Source organism: Indicator indicator, chromosome 1 (genome assembly GCF_027791375.1).
Source record: "Indicator indicator isolate 239-I01 chromosome 1, UM_Iind_1.1, whole genome shotgun sequence".
NCBI lineage: Eukaryota > Metazoa > Chordata > Aves > Piciformes > Indicatoridae > Indicator > Indicator indicator.
In genome coordinates this window covers 85,191,183-85,205,744 of record NC_072010.1, presented here as the reverse complement: position 1 = coordinate 85,205,744, position 14,562 = coordinate 85,191,183, and the positions used below count along the sequence as shown (strand labels likewise).

General features: G+C 41.3%; 1 protein-coding gene across 1 annotated transcript in view; it reads left to right on the top strand.

Annotated features, from left to right (window-relative positions):
• The window catches only part of ZPLD1 (zona pellucida like domain containing 1), a 32,235-nt gene extending 21,420 nt beyond the window's left edge, over positions 1 to 10,815 (top strand). Inside the window, exons 6-10 of the mRNA XM_054387987.1 lie at positions 146 to 226; positions 1,892 to 2,063; positions 5,274 to 5,382; positions 9,359 to 9,388; positions 10,640 to 10,815. Of these exons, the coding sequence (XP_054243962.1) occupies positions 146 to 226; positions 1,892 to 2,063; positions 5,274 to 5,382; positions 9,359 to 9,388; positions 10,640 to 10,815 (568 nt within the window). The remainder of the gene's footprint in view (positions 1 to 145; positions 227 to 1,891; positions 2,064 to 5,273; positions 5,383 to 9,358; positions 9,389 to 10,639) is intronic.
• Positions 10,816 to 14,562: the final 3,747 nt, after the last annotated feature.

Sequence of the window (14,562 nt, the reverse complement as noted above, 5' to 3'; positions counted from 1 at the left end):
ATGCAGTAGCTCAGCTTCAGTGTCACAGCCTGCATTACCAGTCTGTATGCTTGCCTGCACTGTCCTTTAATCTTATCTCACTCATTCTCCAACCCAATTATTACATTGCCAGTTCCCCTCATCTATCACTTTGCTCTCTGTGCAGGTGGAATGTTTTGATGGACTACTGTTACACCACGCCATCTGGTAATCCTAGTGATGAACTTCGATATGATCTCTTTTTGAGGTAGGTCCTGTGAAAAGCCAATGTTCTGTGGGTCTTTCCTTTGAAAAAGCAGTAGTGTTCTGAACTGTCTGGAATGTCTAAGCTGATGAAGGATCTAGAGAACCAATTTTATGAAGAGCAGCTGAGGGAACTGCGGTTGTTTAGTCTGGAGAAGAGGAGGCTGAGGGGAGATCTCATTGCTCTTTACAGCTCCCTGAAAGAAGATTGAAGTGAGGTGGGGGTCTGTCTTTTCTCCCTAGTATCAGGTGATAGGACGAGAGGAAATGACATGAAATTGTGGCAGGGGAGGTTTAGACTGGATATAAGGGAAAATTCTTGCAAGAGTGATCAGGCATTGGAATAGTTTGCACAGGGAGGTGTTGGAGTCACCATCCCTGGAGGCATCAAGCAATGTGTGGACATGGCACTTCAGGACATGGTTTAATGGCTGTGGTTGTCTTAGGTTGGTGGTTGGACTCAATATTAAAGGTCTTTTCCAACCAGAACAATTCTGTTATTTTGTGATGATATTATAATAAGGGGGGAGCAAAGGCTAAGTTTACAAATAACATGTCAAGACTTACCTTGTTTGTGAACATAATCAGAGAAGCGAGTGCAAAATCATAAGAATTATGAAGGAGGAGAAGCATATCTTCAAAATGGTTCTAGGAGAGATACTATAAACACACAAACCAAATGGCTGAGATCACCTTTATTTTAACAAAGGTACTCTTCTGGTGAATGACAGTGATATAAAACACTGTAGACTCCAGTTCAGGAAAGCAGTTAAGCAAATGATGACAGATAAATAGATGCTGCTGCTTTTACTCCCAGCAATAACATTTATTTGAGTTAGAACTTTGAAAAACATCTTGGCAGTATCTCAGATTAAATCTTACCTTGCTGGAGAGATACTGTCCTCATGTGGAGCTACCTGTCTACACCAGTTAGCAGACCTGATTACTTTTTGCTTCAGGACTCAAGTTTCTTTGGGCACTGGAATTAAATGGTACCATGGTTATAGATGTTATGTTGCAAAACAAAACAGAATGTTTTAATAGGGGCATTGGTTTTTAAACTAGAGCAGGGTAGATTTAGATTGGACATTAGGAAGAAGTTCTTTCTTATGAGGTTAGTAAGACACTGGAAGAGGTTGCCCAGAGAATTTTTGGGTGCCTCTTCTCTGGGAGTGTTGAAGACCAGGACAGATGAGGCTTTGAGCAACCTGGTCTAGTGGAAAGTGTCCCTGCCCATGGCAGGGCAGTTGGAACTAGATGATCTTTAAGGTCCCTTCCAACTCCAGCCATTCAATGAATCCAGGCTCTGACCACTGAAGATCCACCCCATGGAAAAGAGCTTGAACCACACATTGAACTATGAGGAATTATTGTTAACCCCATTACAGACATGAGTAAACAAAAAAGTAAAAGCCATATCTGACCTCTTGTCAAAATCAAGCCTTCTACTATAGAGTCAGCTAGGGCCCTAATGAATGCATTTCAGCAGAGGACTGTGCAGCCCAGCACACAGATTGTTGCTGCCCATGTGACACATGAAGGCACTGTGTCCTATTCCAAGGAGCTGAAGCACTGATCTTGCTGCTGAAGTTATCTTATTCTCAGCTAGGAGCTTCAAAATGCTAAAACAGCTTCTCATTCTGTTTTTAATCTTCTCTACAAAAAATAGCTGTGACAAGGACCCGCAGACAACTATCATTGAAAATGGCAAGAGCCAAATGGGACGTTTCTCCTTCGAGGTGTTTCGCTTTGTGAAGCACAAGAACCAGAAGATGTCTACAGTCTTTCTTCACTGTGTGACAAAGCTATGCAGAGCAGATGACTGTCCCTTTCTTGTGCCAGTAAGTTTCCGTGGACAGAAGATGCTGTTAACTATCTGTATCTACAATAGGCAACACTGGAGTTACTCTGTAGAAAAATACTATGGAAGATTGAATGAAGGTGACTTGTAGAGTAAGAATGACATGCTGGAGAGGTGGGCACAAGCCAACCTCATGAGGTTCAACAAGACCAAGTCCTGCATCTGGGTCGAGGCAATCCCAAGCACAAATACAGGCTGGGCAGTGACTGGCTAGAAAGCAGTCCTGAGGAGAGGGACTTGGGGGTGCTGGTGGACGAGAAGCTCAACATGAGCTGTCAATGTGCACTTGCAGCCCAGAAAGCCAACCAGATCCTGGGCTGCATCAGGAGAAGTGTGGCCAGCAGGTCAAGGGAGGTGATTCTCCCTGGGCTCTACTCAGCTCTGATGAGACCCCACCTGGAGTACTGCATCCAGTTCTGGAGCCCCTATTACAAGAGGGATATGGAGGTGCTGGAGCATGTCCAGAGAAGGGCCACCAGGATGATCAGAGGGCTGGAGCACCTCTCCTATGAGGACAGACTGAAAGACCTGGGGGTATTCAGTCTGGAGAAGAGAAGGCTCCGAGGAGACCTTCTTGTGGCCTTCCAGTATCTGAAGGGGGCCTACAAGAAAGCTGGGGAGGGACTTTTTAGGATATCAGGTAGCGATAGGACTAGGGGGAATAGAATAAAGCTGGAATTGGGGAGATTCAGGCTGGACGTGAGGAAGAAGTTCTTCCCCATGAGAGTGGTGAGAGCCTGGAATGGGTTGTCCAGGGAGGTGGTTGAGGCCCCATCCCTGGAGGTGTTTAAGGCCAGGCTGGATGAGGCTCTGGTCAGCCTGATGTAGTGTGAGGTGTCCCTGCCCATGGCAGGGGGGCTGGAACTAGATGATCCTTGTGGTCGCTTCCAACCCTGACTGATTCTATGATTCTATGAATGGGTTTTTTTGTGTGTGTATTAGAATGGATATTCTTAGTCTAGCAGCCAAAAAACAAGGTATCCACCTTGTATCACAGTAGATGAACAGAAATATCTTAGAATAGATTGCTTAGAATATCTTAGGATAGAATTCACTGCTCTCTTGAGACCACACCTGGAGTACTGCATCCAGTTCTGGGGCCCCCAACAGAAGGAGGACATCAAACTTTTGTAGTAGGTTCAGAGCAGAGCCACGAAGATGACCAGAGTGCTGGACCACCTCCCCTATGGGGACAGGCTGGGGCAGCTGGGGCAGTTGGGGCATTTCAGCCTTGAGGGCTCCAGGGAGAATTTATATCAGCCTTCCACTACCTGAAGTGGGCTACAAGAATGGTGCAGAGGAACTTGTAGTGATAGGAGGAAGGAAAATGGATTTAAGCTCAAAGAAGGAAGATTTAGACTGAATATTAGGAAGAAATTCTTTACAGTAAGAGTGGTGAGACACTGGAGCAGGTTACCCAGGGAGGTTATGGGTGCCCCCTCCCTGAAGCTGTTCAAGGCCAGGTTGGACAGGGCTTGGAGCAACTTGATCTACTGGAAAATATCCCTGCCCATGGGAGGGGAGTTGGAACTAGCTGATCTTTAGGGTCCCTTTCAACCAGTACCATTCCATGTTAATTTGTGGATAACTTAAAGTTATATTAAGTGCTGTAATGCTGAGAATGAAACCTTGAAAGAATTTCTGATAGTGAATCCACTTCCCTTATAGTTTGGAAACTTCTCTTTTGTTCCTGAAGTTGTCAGTTCAAACAGTATTGAATCACAGGAGTATCATTAACAACAAATGTATTTTGGATATGGAAACATTTAAATCAACATAAATACAGAATATTCCATAATGTCTGCAAGGATGTAGTGTCAATTCCTTTAGAATCACTTGCCATTTAGGGTTTTTAAATGTTATCAGTATGCTTCTGACATTTTGCACATTATGTAATGCTTTTATGTTACACTGAAAAATTCATTGTTTCTATTGACTTCATGGTCTGAGCTTTTTGAGATCCTTCCACGAGTGTTATGAAAGAAATGCTCTTGTTGAAGCATATTTGAGTACCAATCTTAAGGTAGATGATAACATAGAGATACTCTAGATTAGGACAGTCATCAGGAGGTTAGAACCGTCCTCTAGGATGCTAGCACCATCTGCTAGGAGGTTAGGACCCTACTTGGGTGCGGAGGAGGGCCATGAAGATGATGAGTCCTAGACCACCTCCCCTGTGGGGACAGGCTATGACAGTTTTGGCTGTTCAGCCCAGAGAAGAGAAGGCTCCAGAGAGACCTTATAGTGGCCTTCTAGTACCTAAAGGGAGCCTACAGGAAAGCTGGGGAAGGACTTTTTACAAGGGCTTGTAGTGATAGGATGAGGGAATTCCTTTAAGCTAGAACAGGGGAGACTTAGACTGGATAGTAGGAAGAAATTAATTACAATGAGGGTGGTGAGATACTGGAACAGGCTTCCCAGGGAAGTCGTGGATGCCCCCTCCGTGGAGGTATTCAAGGCCAGGTAGGATGAGGCCTTGAGCAACCTGGTCTAGTGGGAAGTGTTTTGCCCATGGCAGGGGGGGTTGGAACTTGATGATCTTTGAGGTTCCTCCCAACCCAAACCATTCCATAAATCCATGAATCTATGTTAAAGATTACCTCCAGATTACAAGAGTGATGGAAACTGTTTTACAAATCATGTGAACAAGGCACTTTGGCACATGGTTTAATGGCCATAGTGGTGTTAGGTTGATGGTTGGACTCAATGTTATTGGAGGTCTTTTCTAACTGAAACAGTTCTATGATTCTGTGCATGTGGGTCATAGCTATGTAGAACTCTTTGGAAAATTTGTGAACTTAATTCACAAAGCTTGCTAGAAAAGGGATTGTAGCATGTTGTCTATCCCTAGTCAAGCAAAACACATTTGTTGGGGAAAACTGTCTGTAAACAAGGCTTTGGGAAATTAACTACTGAAAATTTAATATCCTATAAGATGGATCTTGTACACAACAGCAGTGTAGTTCTGTAAATGAAGTGAGGCAAAATACAAGAGGAAGCCAGGCATTTATAAGATACACTTCTAGGGAATATTGCAACTGTTTTTATTGCAAAGTAATTTAATGCATGCTAAGAAATAAAATCTATGTTGTAGTATTGCTTACAAAATAGTTTACATTAAATCAGGAAGCACAGAGGAGTAAGAATTTAATTCCACTCTGAAACTGTGATTGTTTTATTAACCATGCAGATTTGCAGTAACAGAGAAAGAAGAGATGCTGGTGAGAGGACAACTTGGAGCCCTCAGAGCACCTCTGGCAATGCTGTGATCTCTGCTGGCCCCATCATTACGAGGAGTGGTAGGAATCAGCAAACCTTTTCTGTGGACTTCAGGAATTTCAGAAACCTGGGAAAATATTTTGCAGCTCAATGTAGATTTGTAGTGACTTAGAGAAAGGGTAGATTCTCCACGAGTTTGCTGTGCATCTTTATTCCTTACTGTTGGGGGTTTTGGTAGAAATTTTGAGCTGATATTTGTGTTTGGCTCTCACATCTTCCATCTCTACCCTAACAAAATCACTGTGGGATACTGTCATGTATATAAGGCCATTATAAAAGCACAAACTCAGTGGTCCTCTCTGCCCCAGCAAAATCACTGTGGGATACTGTCATGTATATAAGGCCATTATAAAAGCCCAAACTCAGTGGTCTGACTTTTCTTTTTTTGGGTCAAATTTCACTGAAGGTAATGGTAGTATGCTCAGTGCTGCAATTTAAATTGGGCAGCTAATGAATATTCACTGTCACTTGCTATTCAGCATTTCTTCCAGTTTCACCAGTGGGTTTTTTATCTAAGTGTTACATAAAATTAATGCTGTGCTTAGCTCTTAGCTTTAAGAAAGAAATAGGACAAACACACTGTAAATTCTAAACAGAGCTGTGTCAAAATCTTCTCCTTGAAATCCAGGGTGAAATATCATGATTTCCATTTTGATTGCCAAGGTTGTGTGGTTTGTTTCTGTTCTTGCTGTTTGTTTGTTTTTGTTGTGTAGGAGTTTGGTTGCTGGGTGTGGGTTTGGTTGTTGTTGGGGGTTTGGTTGCTTGGTTGTTGTTGGTTGTTGGTTGGGGTTTGGTTGTTGGGTGGGGGGCTTGATTGTTAGTGGGGGTTTAGTTATCAGTGGAGGTTTGGTTGGGGGGCAGTTGGTTGTTGTTGGGGGCTTGGTTGTTTGGTTGGGGTTTGGTTGTTGGTAGTTTTGTTTTTTAAAGCACTTCTGAATGCAACCTGCAGTCTCTGGGAAGACTTCATACGATTACTGCGGACAAAATAAGAGAAAGAAAAATATGTGAAAAAGTTTAAGACATTCTGTTTATGGATAGTTGTATGCAGTTGCAGTTAAGCAACTGATCTCAGCAGTCTGAGATTAAGGCATTTGAGAGCAGTACTGAGTCCTGCCTAGGAAAAGTAACTGAAACACTTGAGAATAAAATCCTTCTTCATGTGCAAAGTGGTTGTGCCCACATATACAAAGAGGACAACTGAAACTTCAGCATGGAGAAACATCTAGCAAGAGATCAGTTTTAGAGCAAATACCCTTTATTATAAGCAACATTTCTGCAATGAAAATTAGTTGGGTTTATTGTTTGTTTTTTTTGGGGGGGGGTGTTTGGGGTTTTTTTTGCATTATATATGATCCCACTTCAATTACTGCTATCTGATTAGTCAAGAAAAAGTGAAAAGAATGAACTTTAAAGTTGCATACATGAGTACTTACGAAAAATGAGAGTTAAATTTGCTCAAACCTGTATGCTAGACAAATACTGCCTTAGGCAAAGAATTGAAATTAGGTAAAGCTTGCTATGTGACCAACCCCTATGAGGTAATACAGCTTATGGCTGAAATGCTTTGAAGGTTATTTTTACTATTAAAAATAGTAATAATATTTCACTATCAAAAAAACCCCAAAAGATACCCATCAATTTTTTGTAAATACTGTGTAATTTCAAATAAAGAGACCATCCCACAGGTGTTCAATGACCTCAAGGAAAGGATGAGTGTTTGTAGAATTTCTTGACAACTGTTGAGGTTGTTGTTGGGCTTTTAAAATCAAAACATAAATAAGGCTGGAAAAGGAAAATGATACTTATTTTTAGGTGTCTTTTACTTGAAATATGTGGCTAAAGCTTTTAAGATCAGAAATGGCACTTCAGGACATGACTTGATGGGCATGCTGGTGTTGGGTTCGTGGCTGGATGTGATGATCTTAGAGGTCTTTTCCAGCCTTAATGATTCTATGATATTTCTGCATCTCCATAGTACACTTTTGAGAAGCATCCCACTACTATGGACAGAAGGATATTTTGATGAGAAGTACTCTGAAAAAAAAAAAAAATGATTCAGTTCTGAACTCTACCACAGACGCCCTGAGTGGCATTGGGCAAGTCCCTTAATTTAACTTGCACTTCACTCTTCTGGAGTAGAAAGAAGGAATTAGTATCTCCTCCCACTGTCCCTTCCCATTGTGAGAAAAGCACATGAAAAATGTGAGGTTCGTCAATATTACCATCACAGAATCACAGAATCACAGAATATCTTTGGCTGGAAGAAATCTTCAAGATGATCCAGTCCAACCTTTGACCCAGCACTGCTAGGTTACCACTAAACTATGTCCCGAAGCACCACGTCCCCATGCTGTTTAAACAGCTCCTGGAACGGCGACTCCACCACTGCCCTGGGCAGACCATTCTGATGTTTGGTAAACCTTTCAGTGAAAAAGTATTTTCCTAATATAAGAAAAAAGGGAAAGTCATGAAAGAACTTGAACAGATTTGAACGAGTAGTGCTGAGATGCAGTGCTGCCTTACTTTGGTATGACACTGCACGGAGGTGCTGATACTACTTTTGAGGACAATTCTGGTCCAGATTTAGCACAGAAACGTTTGTACAGAGCCCACCAAACCTGCTCTACCTGTTTCACCATGGTATGTATGTCAGCATTAGGTCTGCAGTTGCTGTGGGGTGGTACAGCCCCTCACTTCACTCTTTGAGGTTGGTGCTGTATCTGTCCCAGAGCTGGTCCTGGGCACATGGATGCCCACAGAGGCACCTCAAGTTATCCAGGTCTTCCCATTACTCTAGTCAGCAGTTGTTGTGGTAACAGAGCCATTTATGCAGTTACTGAGACAGTGTACTGCAAATGAGCAATGGTCCTTCTCCTGTATGCTTCTGAACTAATTTCTAACACTTTATTACTTACTTATTTTCTGGTTTTAAATTAGAGCAGAGTGGATTTAGATTGGACCTCAGGAGGAAGTTGTTTACTAGGAGGGTGGTAAGACACTGGAGCAGGTTGCCCAGAGAAGTTGTGGAGGCCTCATCCCTGGAGAAAATCAAGGTTAAACTTGATGGGGCTCTGAGCAACCTGATCTAGTTGGGGATGTCCCTGCCTACTGCAGGAGGGTTAGAATAGATGACATTCAGAGGTCCCTTCCAACCCAGTGCATGCTATGATTCTAATATTTTATTCTTTTCAGAGGAACTTTGTTCTTGTTTATTAATCCAAAATAAGCAATTACAGGAGTCATACACAGAAGAAAATGTTTTAGTCTCTGTGTTTAGAAACAAGCAGGTACCTACTTGTGAAGGTGAAACTATGAAGCTTTTGATAGATGTCTTACTTTAGAAGACAGCTGCTTAAAACAAATGAATATGTGAGCTGTGCTTACAAGTTGCACGAAAAGCAAAAATACTGTCAAGAAATTTTGAAAGGGACAATGGTATACAAGTAAAAACTAAGGACAAAATACAGGTGTTTCCCTGAATATAATATCACTGTGCAACTGTGAAGAGAAAAACAAGCATGGGAAAAGGGCATTTTTGATTTTTGTAGCCTTTTCTGGTCACTGATGTATTCTTTTTCTTTGAAGAACTCAGTTTTTTTTTTTCCTACATAGATCTCCTTGTAATATGATTAACAGTGAAATGATTTGCATAAAATATTGTGCTTATGGCTGATTTTGATTGAGAGACAGAACAGAACTGGACACCTTTTCAATTAAGACATTCCTGCATTGAGGTGGGGTTTGGGTTTTGTGGTTATTTTTTTTTTTTTGCCACAAAATCCTAAGTAGCTTTGTATGAATGAAGGAAAGCCATGTAATTATTATTTTTTGGGGGCTCCTTATTTTACCAGAGATGCTAAAAGCTACTGGTCAATGTTTCAAGTGTATCTGATCTGTTTTGAAAATAAAGCCTACTGGCTTTTGTGTTGCAAGGAGGGAAGGAGGTTGGCAGAAATATTTGTAAAATATAATGCATCTCTTTTTTGTTTTATGCAGATGAGACACCAACCAACAACTCACAGCTTGGTAAGTTTATCAGAATTCCAAGAAGCATAAGAGAGGTTTTATGAGTGAAAGAACTGAAGAGATGAACCATTTTAATTCTGATCTATGCATTGAATTGGAATGGGGTTTTTTGTTTGTTTGGTTAGGTTTTTTTGTGTGTGGTGGGTTTTGAAAATTATTTTTCTTTGTGTTTTTTGTTTTGTCATTTAAATCAGTGAGTGTTGACATGCTAGAAAGAAAGCAATTAGTGAATCTGGAATGCTCAGTTTAATTTGAATTTAATTAATTTAATTTAACTTAATGTAATGTTATTAATGTCTATAAATATCTGACAGGCGGGTGTCAAGAAGAAACTCATTTCAGTGGTGTCCTATGGTAGGACCAGGGGCAATGAATACAAACTGGAAGACAGAAAGTTTCATCTCAGCATGAGGAAAAACCTCTTTCCTGTGAGGGTGCCAGAGCACTGGAACAGGTTGCCAAGAATGGTTGTAGAGTCTCCTTCTCTGGGGACTTTCCAAACCCTCCTGGACATGTTTGTGTGTGGCCTGCCCTAGGTGATCCTTCTTTGGCAGGTTGTTTGGCCTTGATCTCTAGAGGTCCCTTACAACCCCTACCATTCCATGATTCTGTGATTTGTCTACCTACCAATAAGTTTTTTACCTCATTATGGAAAAGATGTTACAGGCTGGATTTGTATTCCTGTATTCAGGAATTGGTCCGTGAACATCCTGTTGAGCTACCCTAAATAGTAAATATGTTATTTCTACCTGAGATCTGATAAACAAGTTAAGTGTCCTGTGAAGGTGTGAAGCAAGCTTGGAGTAGCTCAGAAATCTGGAGCCTGATACCTGCTAAGGATTTATTTACACTTTGTATTGAGATGTGAACAATTGTATCAGGGAATAAAGCCTTAAAAGAACTTGATTAGGCCACAAATCCTTATACTGCTGCCTCGATAGTTCTTGGACAGTTACAGTCTTGTCTTAAATAGCACAGGTCAAGGATGGTGGGAAGCAAATGAGAGATTATGCCTTAGAAGTATCCTTACTGTCTTTACCCCTCAGCATGATGAATATTGAAAGAACTCTTTTCAAAGTATACTTAGATAAGCTTTATCCAAGGAGACATGTGCTCATTCTGAAGTACAGTTCTGGTTTCTTCAGTGTACTTATTCTGTATCTAGGGTGCTGTGATGGAAAGACAAAAGCGTTTGACGCTGCTGAGGGATTGGAGCCAGATCATAACTGTGCATTTCTGTTCCCCCTGCAGCTCCCCCCAGCGGACCTCCTTTCCAGCTGAACGCAGTCACCAGTGCACTCATTTCAGGCATCGTCGTCCTAGGAATCACAAGCATTTTCTTTTTTGTATGGTCTCTAACTCTTCTGCACAGAAAGTGGCCCAACACTTCAGTCTTGAGTGGCATCCGAAACCCAGTTTTCAACTGAAAGTGATGACTTGCACTTTTTCTTTGGAGTTGCCTTTCTTGTCCATGACATATGGTTCCATTAAAAAATAGGGCAACATTCCAGCTGTATCCAGCTTCTATTCCAGCTATTCTATATTTCTAGGTTTGCTAGATGTTGTGTGTAGGTAAAGAGCAGTGATATTGGTAACAATCCTAGAAAATTATGGGAATCTCAATTGTGTTTGTGATCAGACTCTATGACATTAAGCCCATGGGTGTGCTGACAATAGAGCTTGCGTCTCCAGCTTCCCAATGAGGTCTTAAAGCTGAAGATGCTGAAGGCAAGAACCTTTCCAGGTAGGCCATTCTTACACAAAACTTAACACATTAAGAAACATTCAGAAGTTCATAAACACCTGCTAAGATAAGCATCACCTCTGTTTTGTCATGGTACCTTTTAGAGATTTGATGAAAGAATTGTCTCAGGAGGAACTTAATTTCATCTATCTTTGCTAAAAATAACCCCAGAGAGACTTAGAATACAGGACTTTTGCTTATTCCTTTCAAAATGTTTTCTTGTCTGTATATTCCTTCTAATTTTAGTGTCATAATGTGGAGGACATAATTTGCCAAAGTGTCTTTGAGCCAGAGTTTAGAGCAAACTGCAGTTGGTCCCAGGGAGCAATGCTGAAGTTCTTGAGGCAGAAAAAAAATAAATTCCAGCAGAATAATTGAGAACCAGTGAGAGTTTTCAGGCTAACTAATGTTCATCAAGAAGTTAATTCTGCACACAATTGCCACATCTGCAAATTCTTCAGTCAAATTGTAACCCTGGGAAGTGCTCTAAGGGGAGAAGTATTCATTTCCCCCCCTGACTCCTTGAACAGGCAAGCTAATACAAAGAAGTAATGCCCAATTTTTCCTCACAAAATTATATTTTTGGCATGATTTGGCAGTTGAGTCAAACTGTCCTTAATATCCTAATTTGTAAGGACTAGTTTCACCACATGAGTTTTGCAGTTCTCTGATAAAGCTTTCCTTTCTACATAGAATTGTAGAATAATAGAATTGTTTCAGTTGGAAAAGACTTCTAAGATCATCAAGTCCAACCATCAACCTAACACCACCATTGCTGTTAAATCATGTCCCAAAGTGCCATGCCCAAGTGTTTCTTGAACACCTCCAGGGATGGTGATTCCACTACCTGGTCAACCTATTCCAGTGACTGACCAGTCTTGCAGGAAAGAAATTTTTCTTAATATCCCACCTAAACCTCCCCTGGCACAATTTCAGGCAATTTCATCTCATTCTATCACCTGATACTAGGGAGAAGTCCACATCATTCCAACCTCCTTTCAGGGAGTTACTGTAGAGAGCAATGAGGTTATCCCTCAGCCTCCTCTTCTGACTAAACAATCCCAGTTCCCTCAGCTGCTTCTTACCAGGCCTGTTCTCCAGACTCTTCACCAGCTTTGTTGCCCTTCTCTGGACACACTCCAATGTCCTTCCTGTAGTGAGGGACCCGAAACTGAACCCAGTACTCAAGGTGCAGCCTCACCAGTGCCTTTTACAGGGGCATGATCACTTCCCCCACATGAAGAGTTGCAAATCAATGCTTATTTCTTTAGTAGATATGCTGCATGGCTTAGAATTCTCCACTACATGGATGAGGGGAAGAGGGCAACTGGGATACCAGGCCACAAGCAGGACCATACTGTTGGCTCTAAATCTGATAAACACAGACACATCTGAAGTGAATGACTTACCAGGTGCCCTCAAGAGGAGCACAGAGCAGTGGCATTGCTGCGTAAGATAAACCAAAATGCTGGTAGTAGGGAGGCTACCATAGACACAAGGTATATTAAGCTGGACTGGATAGCCAGTTGGGACTTTTGGTCACACATACAGCAGTAAAATTTCATTTTTCATGTACTGTACATGCTGGCCTAGAAACACCTCAGTGATATTTATCATAATTCTGTGTTAACAGTGTCTGTGTTTTCATTAATGTGATGCAACTGGGTGATCAGCAGGGTTTTTTAGGTCTGAAGAATAAAGACAAATGCAGACTTGTTCTCAGTTTTCTCTGATCCTGCAAATGCTGTATAAAGGCCTCTTGTTTCCAAAGTGTGCTGTAATGTGGTATCCCTAACAACCAATACTGTGCCTGTTTTTCTCCAGTCATAATACCTCAGAAACATTTTTGCACTTCAGGGGTTCAGTCTGATGACATGTAAAACATGATTGTTTAATAAAATTATTTGAAACATTTCAGAATAGATGCTTTGTCTGAACTGTTTTCCTCATCCTATCAAATGGTTACCATTTTTACCTGCTTTCAGTGACCTCATTTTACAAATATGAAAATTGAGAGTCATGGTGGACAGCAGTATGGCCTTGAGCCAGCAATATGCCCTTGTGGCCAAGAATGCCAATGGCATCCTGGAATCCATAAAGAAGATTGTGGCAAGCAGGTCTAGGGAGGTTCTCCTGCTCTGGTTTGCCTTGGTGTGGTGGGTTGAAAACACCCCTCTGAATAAAATTTCCAGACTAGCTCAGATGGAAGCAAGTGAAACTGCATTTACAAGTAAAACTACAATCTATAAATATGGAATGCAACGAATATGTACAAAATATACAATATTTACATATACTTACAATTTAAAAACAACACAAATGCTGGACAAAACCAGGGGGTTACCAACAGCCTCCCCCTCCCTGCTCCCTTCCCCTAATCTATACAAGGTAAAAGGAGAGAAGAGTAGAGGATAGCTTGTTAGTACTGTTACAGTGGAGAGCTGAAATCCCCCTCCCATATTACCAATAACCAGGCTAACTCAGTCCAGAAGCAAATGAAGCTGTATTTACAGGCAAAACCTACAATCTATGATGAAATGCAATGAATATGTACAAATATACACTATTCACAACATTCACAAATGTGTACAATCAACAGAAAAACACAACAAAGTCCCCTGGTCCCCCACTGAGGGGCTCCTGCTTCTTTTCTCCTACCTTTCCCAGAGCAGGTAAAAGGAAAGAAAGCCAAGAAGCAGAGATAGGTTTGTTAAACTTAGCTTGTCAAGGTCAGTATGCAGGTGTGTGTGTTATCTCCAGCCAGAAGACTGCTCAGCAGAGAAACACCAGACAGAAAGACAGAGAGAGACTGCCCATACCTTGTTTTGAGTACTGGCTCTTAAACATTTCTATCTCTCCAATGGAAGTGTTTATAATAATCATTATTTTGCTTTCTTACACCCAATTGTGATTTATTTACATTCTTTCACTTTTCTGCTTGAACTCTGTGAGAATAAATTAAATGTATAGCCTTAAAAACATCACAAGTACTTAGCCACAACAAAGAGATGCAGCCAAGGTCAGCAAGCTAGCAGAAACACCAGCTAGAGGGAAGAAGCTGGAAAGAGTTAGTTTACACAACTAACTTAATGTTGGTTTTCAGACCAATGGGATTATTTAGACCTTATCATTATTTTCCTTTTTACATCCAATGGTAATTTATTTACATTCTACCATGTTTTGCTCAAGATCTGTGGAAAAATTTTCTAGGCATAGCCTAGACCTGGTGAGGCCACACCTGGAATGCTGTGCCCAGTTCTGGGTTTCCCAGTTCAAGAAGGACAGGGAACTGCTAGGGAGGGTACAGAAAAGAGCTCCAAAGATGATCAGGGTACTAGAACATCTCTCTTAAGAGGAAAAACTGAGAATTGGAGAAGAGCTGACTGAGGTGGGATTTCATTCACGCTTATCAATATTTAAAGGGCAGGTG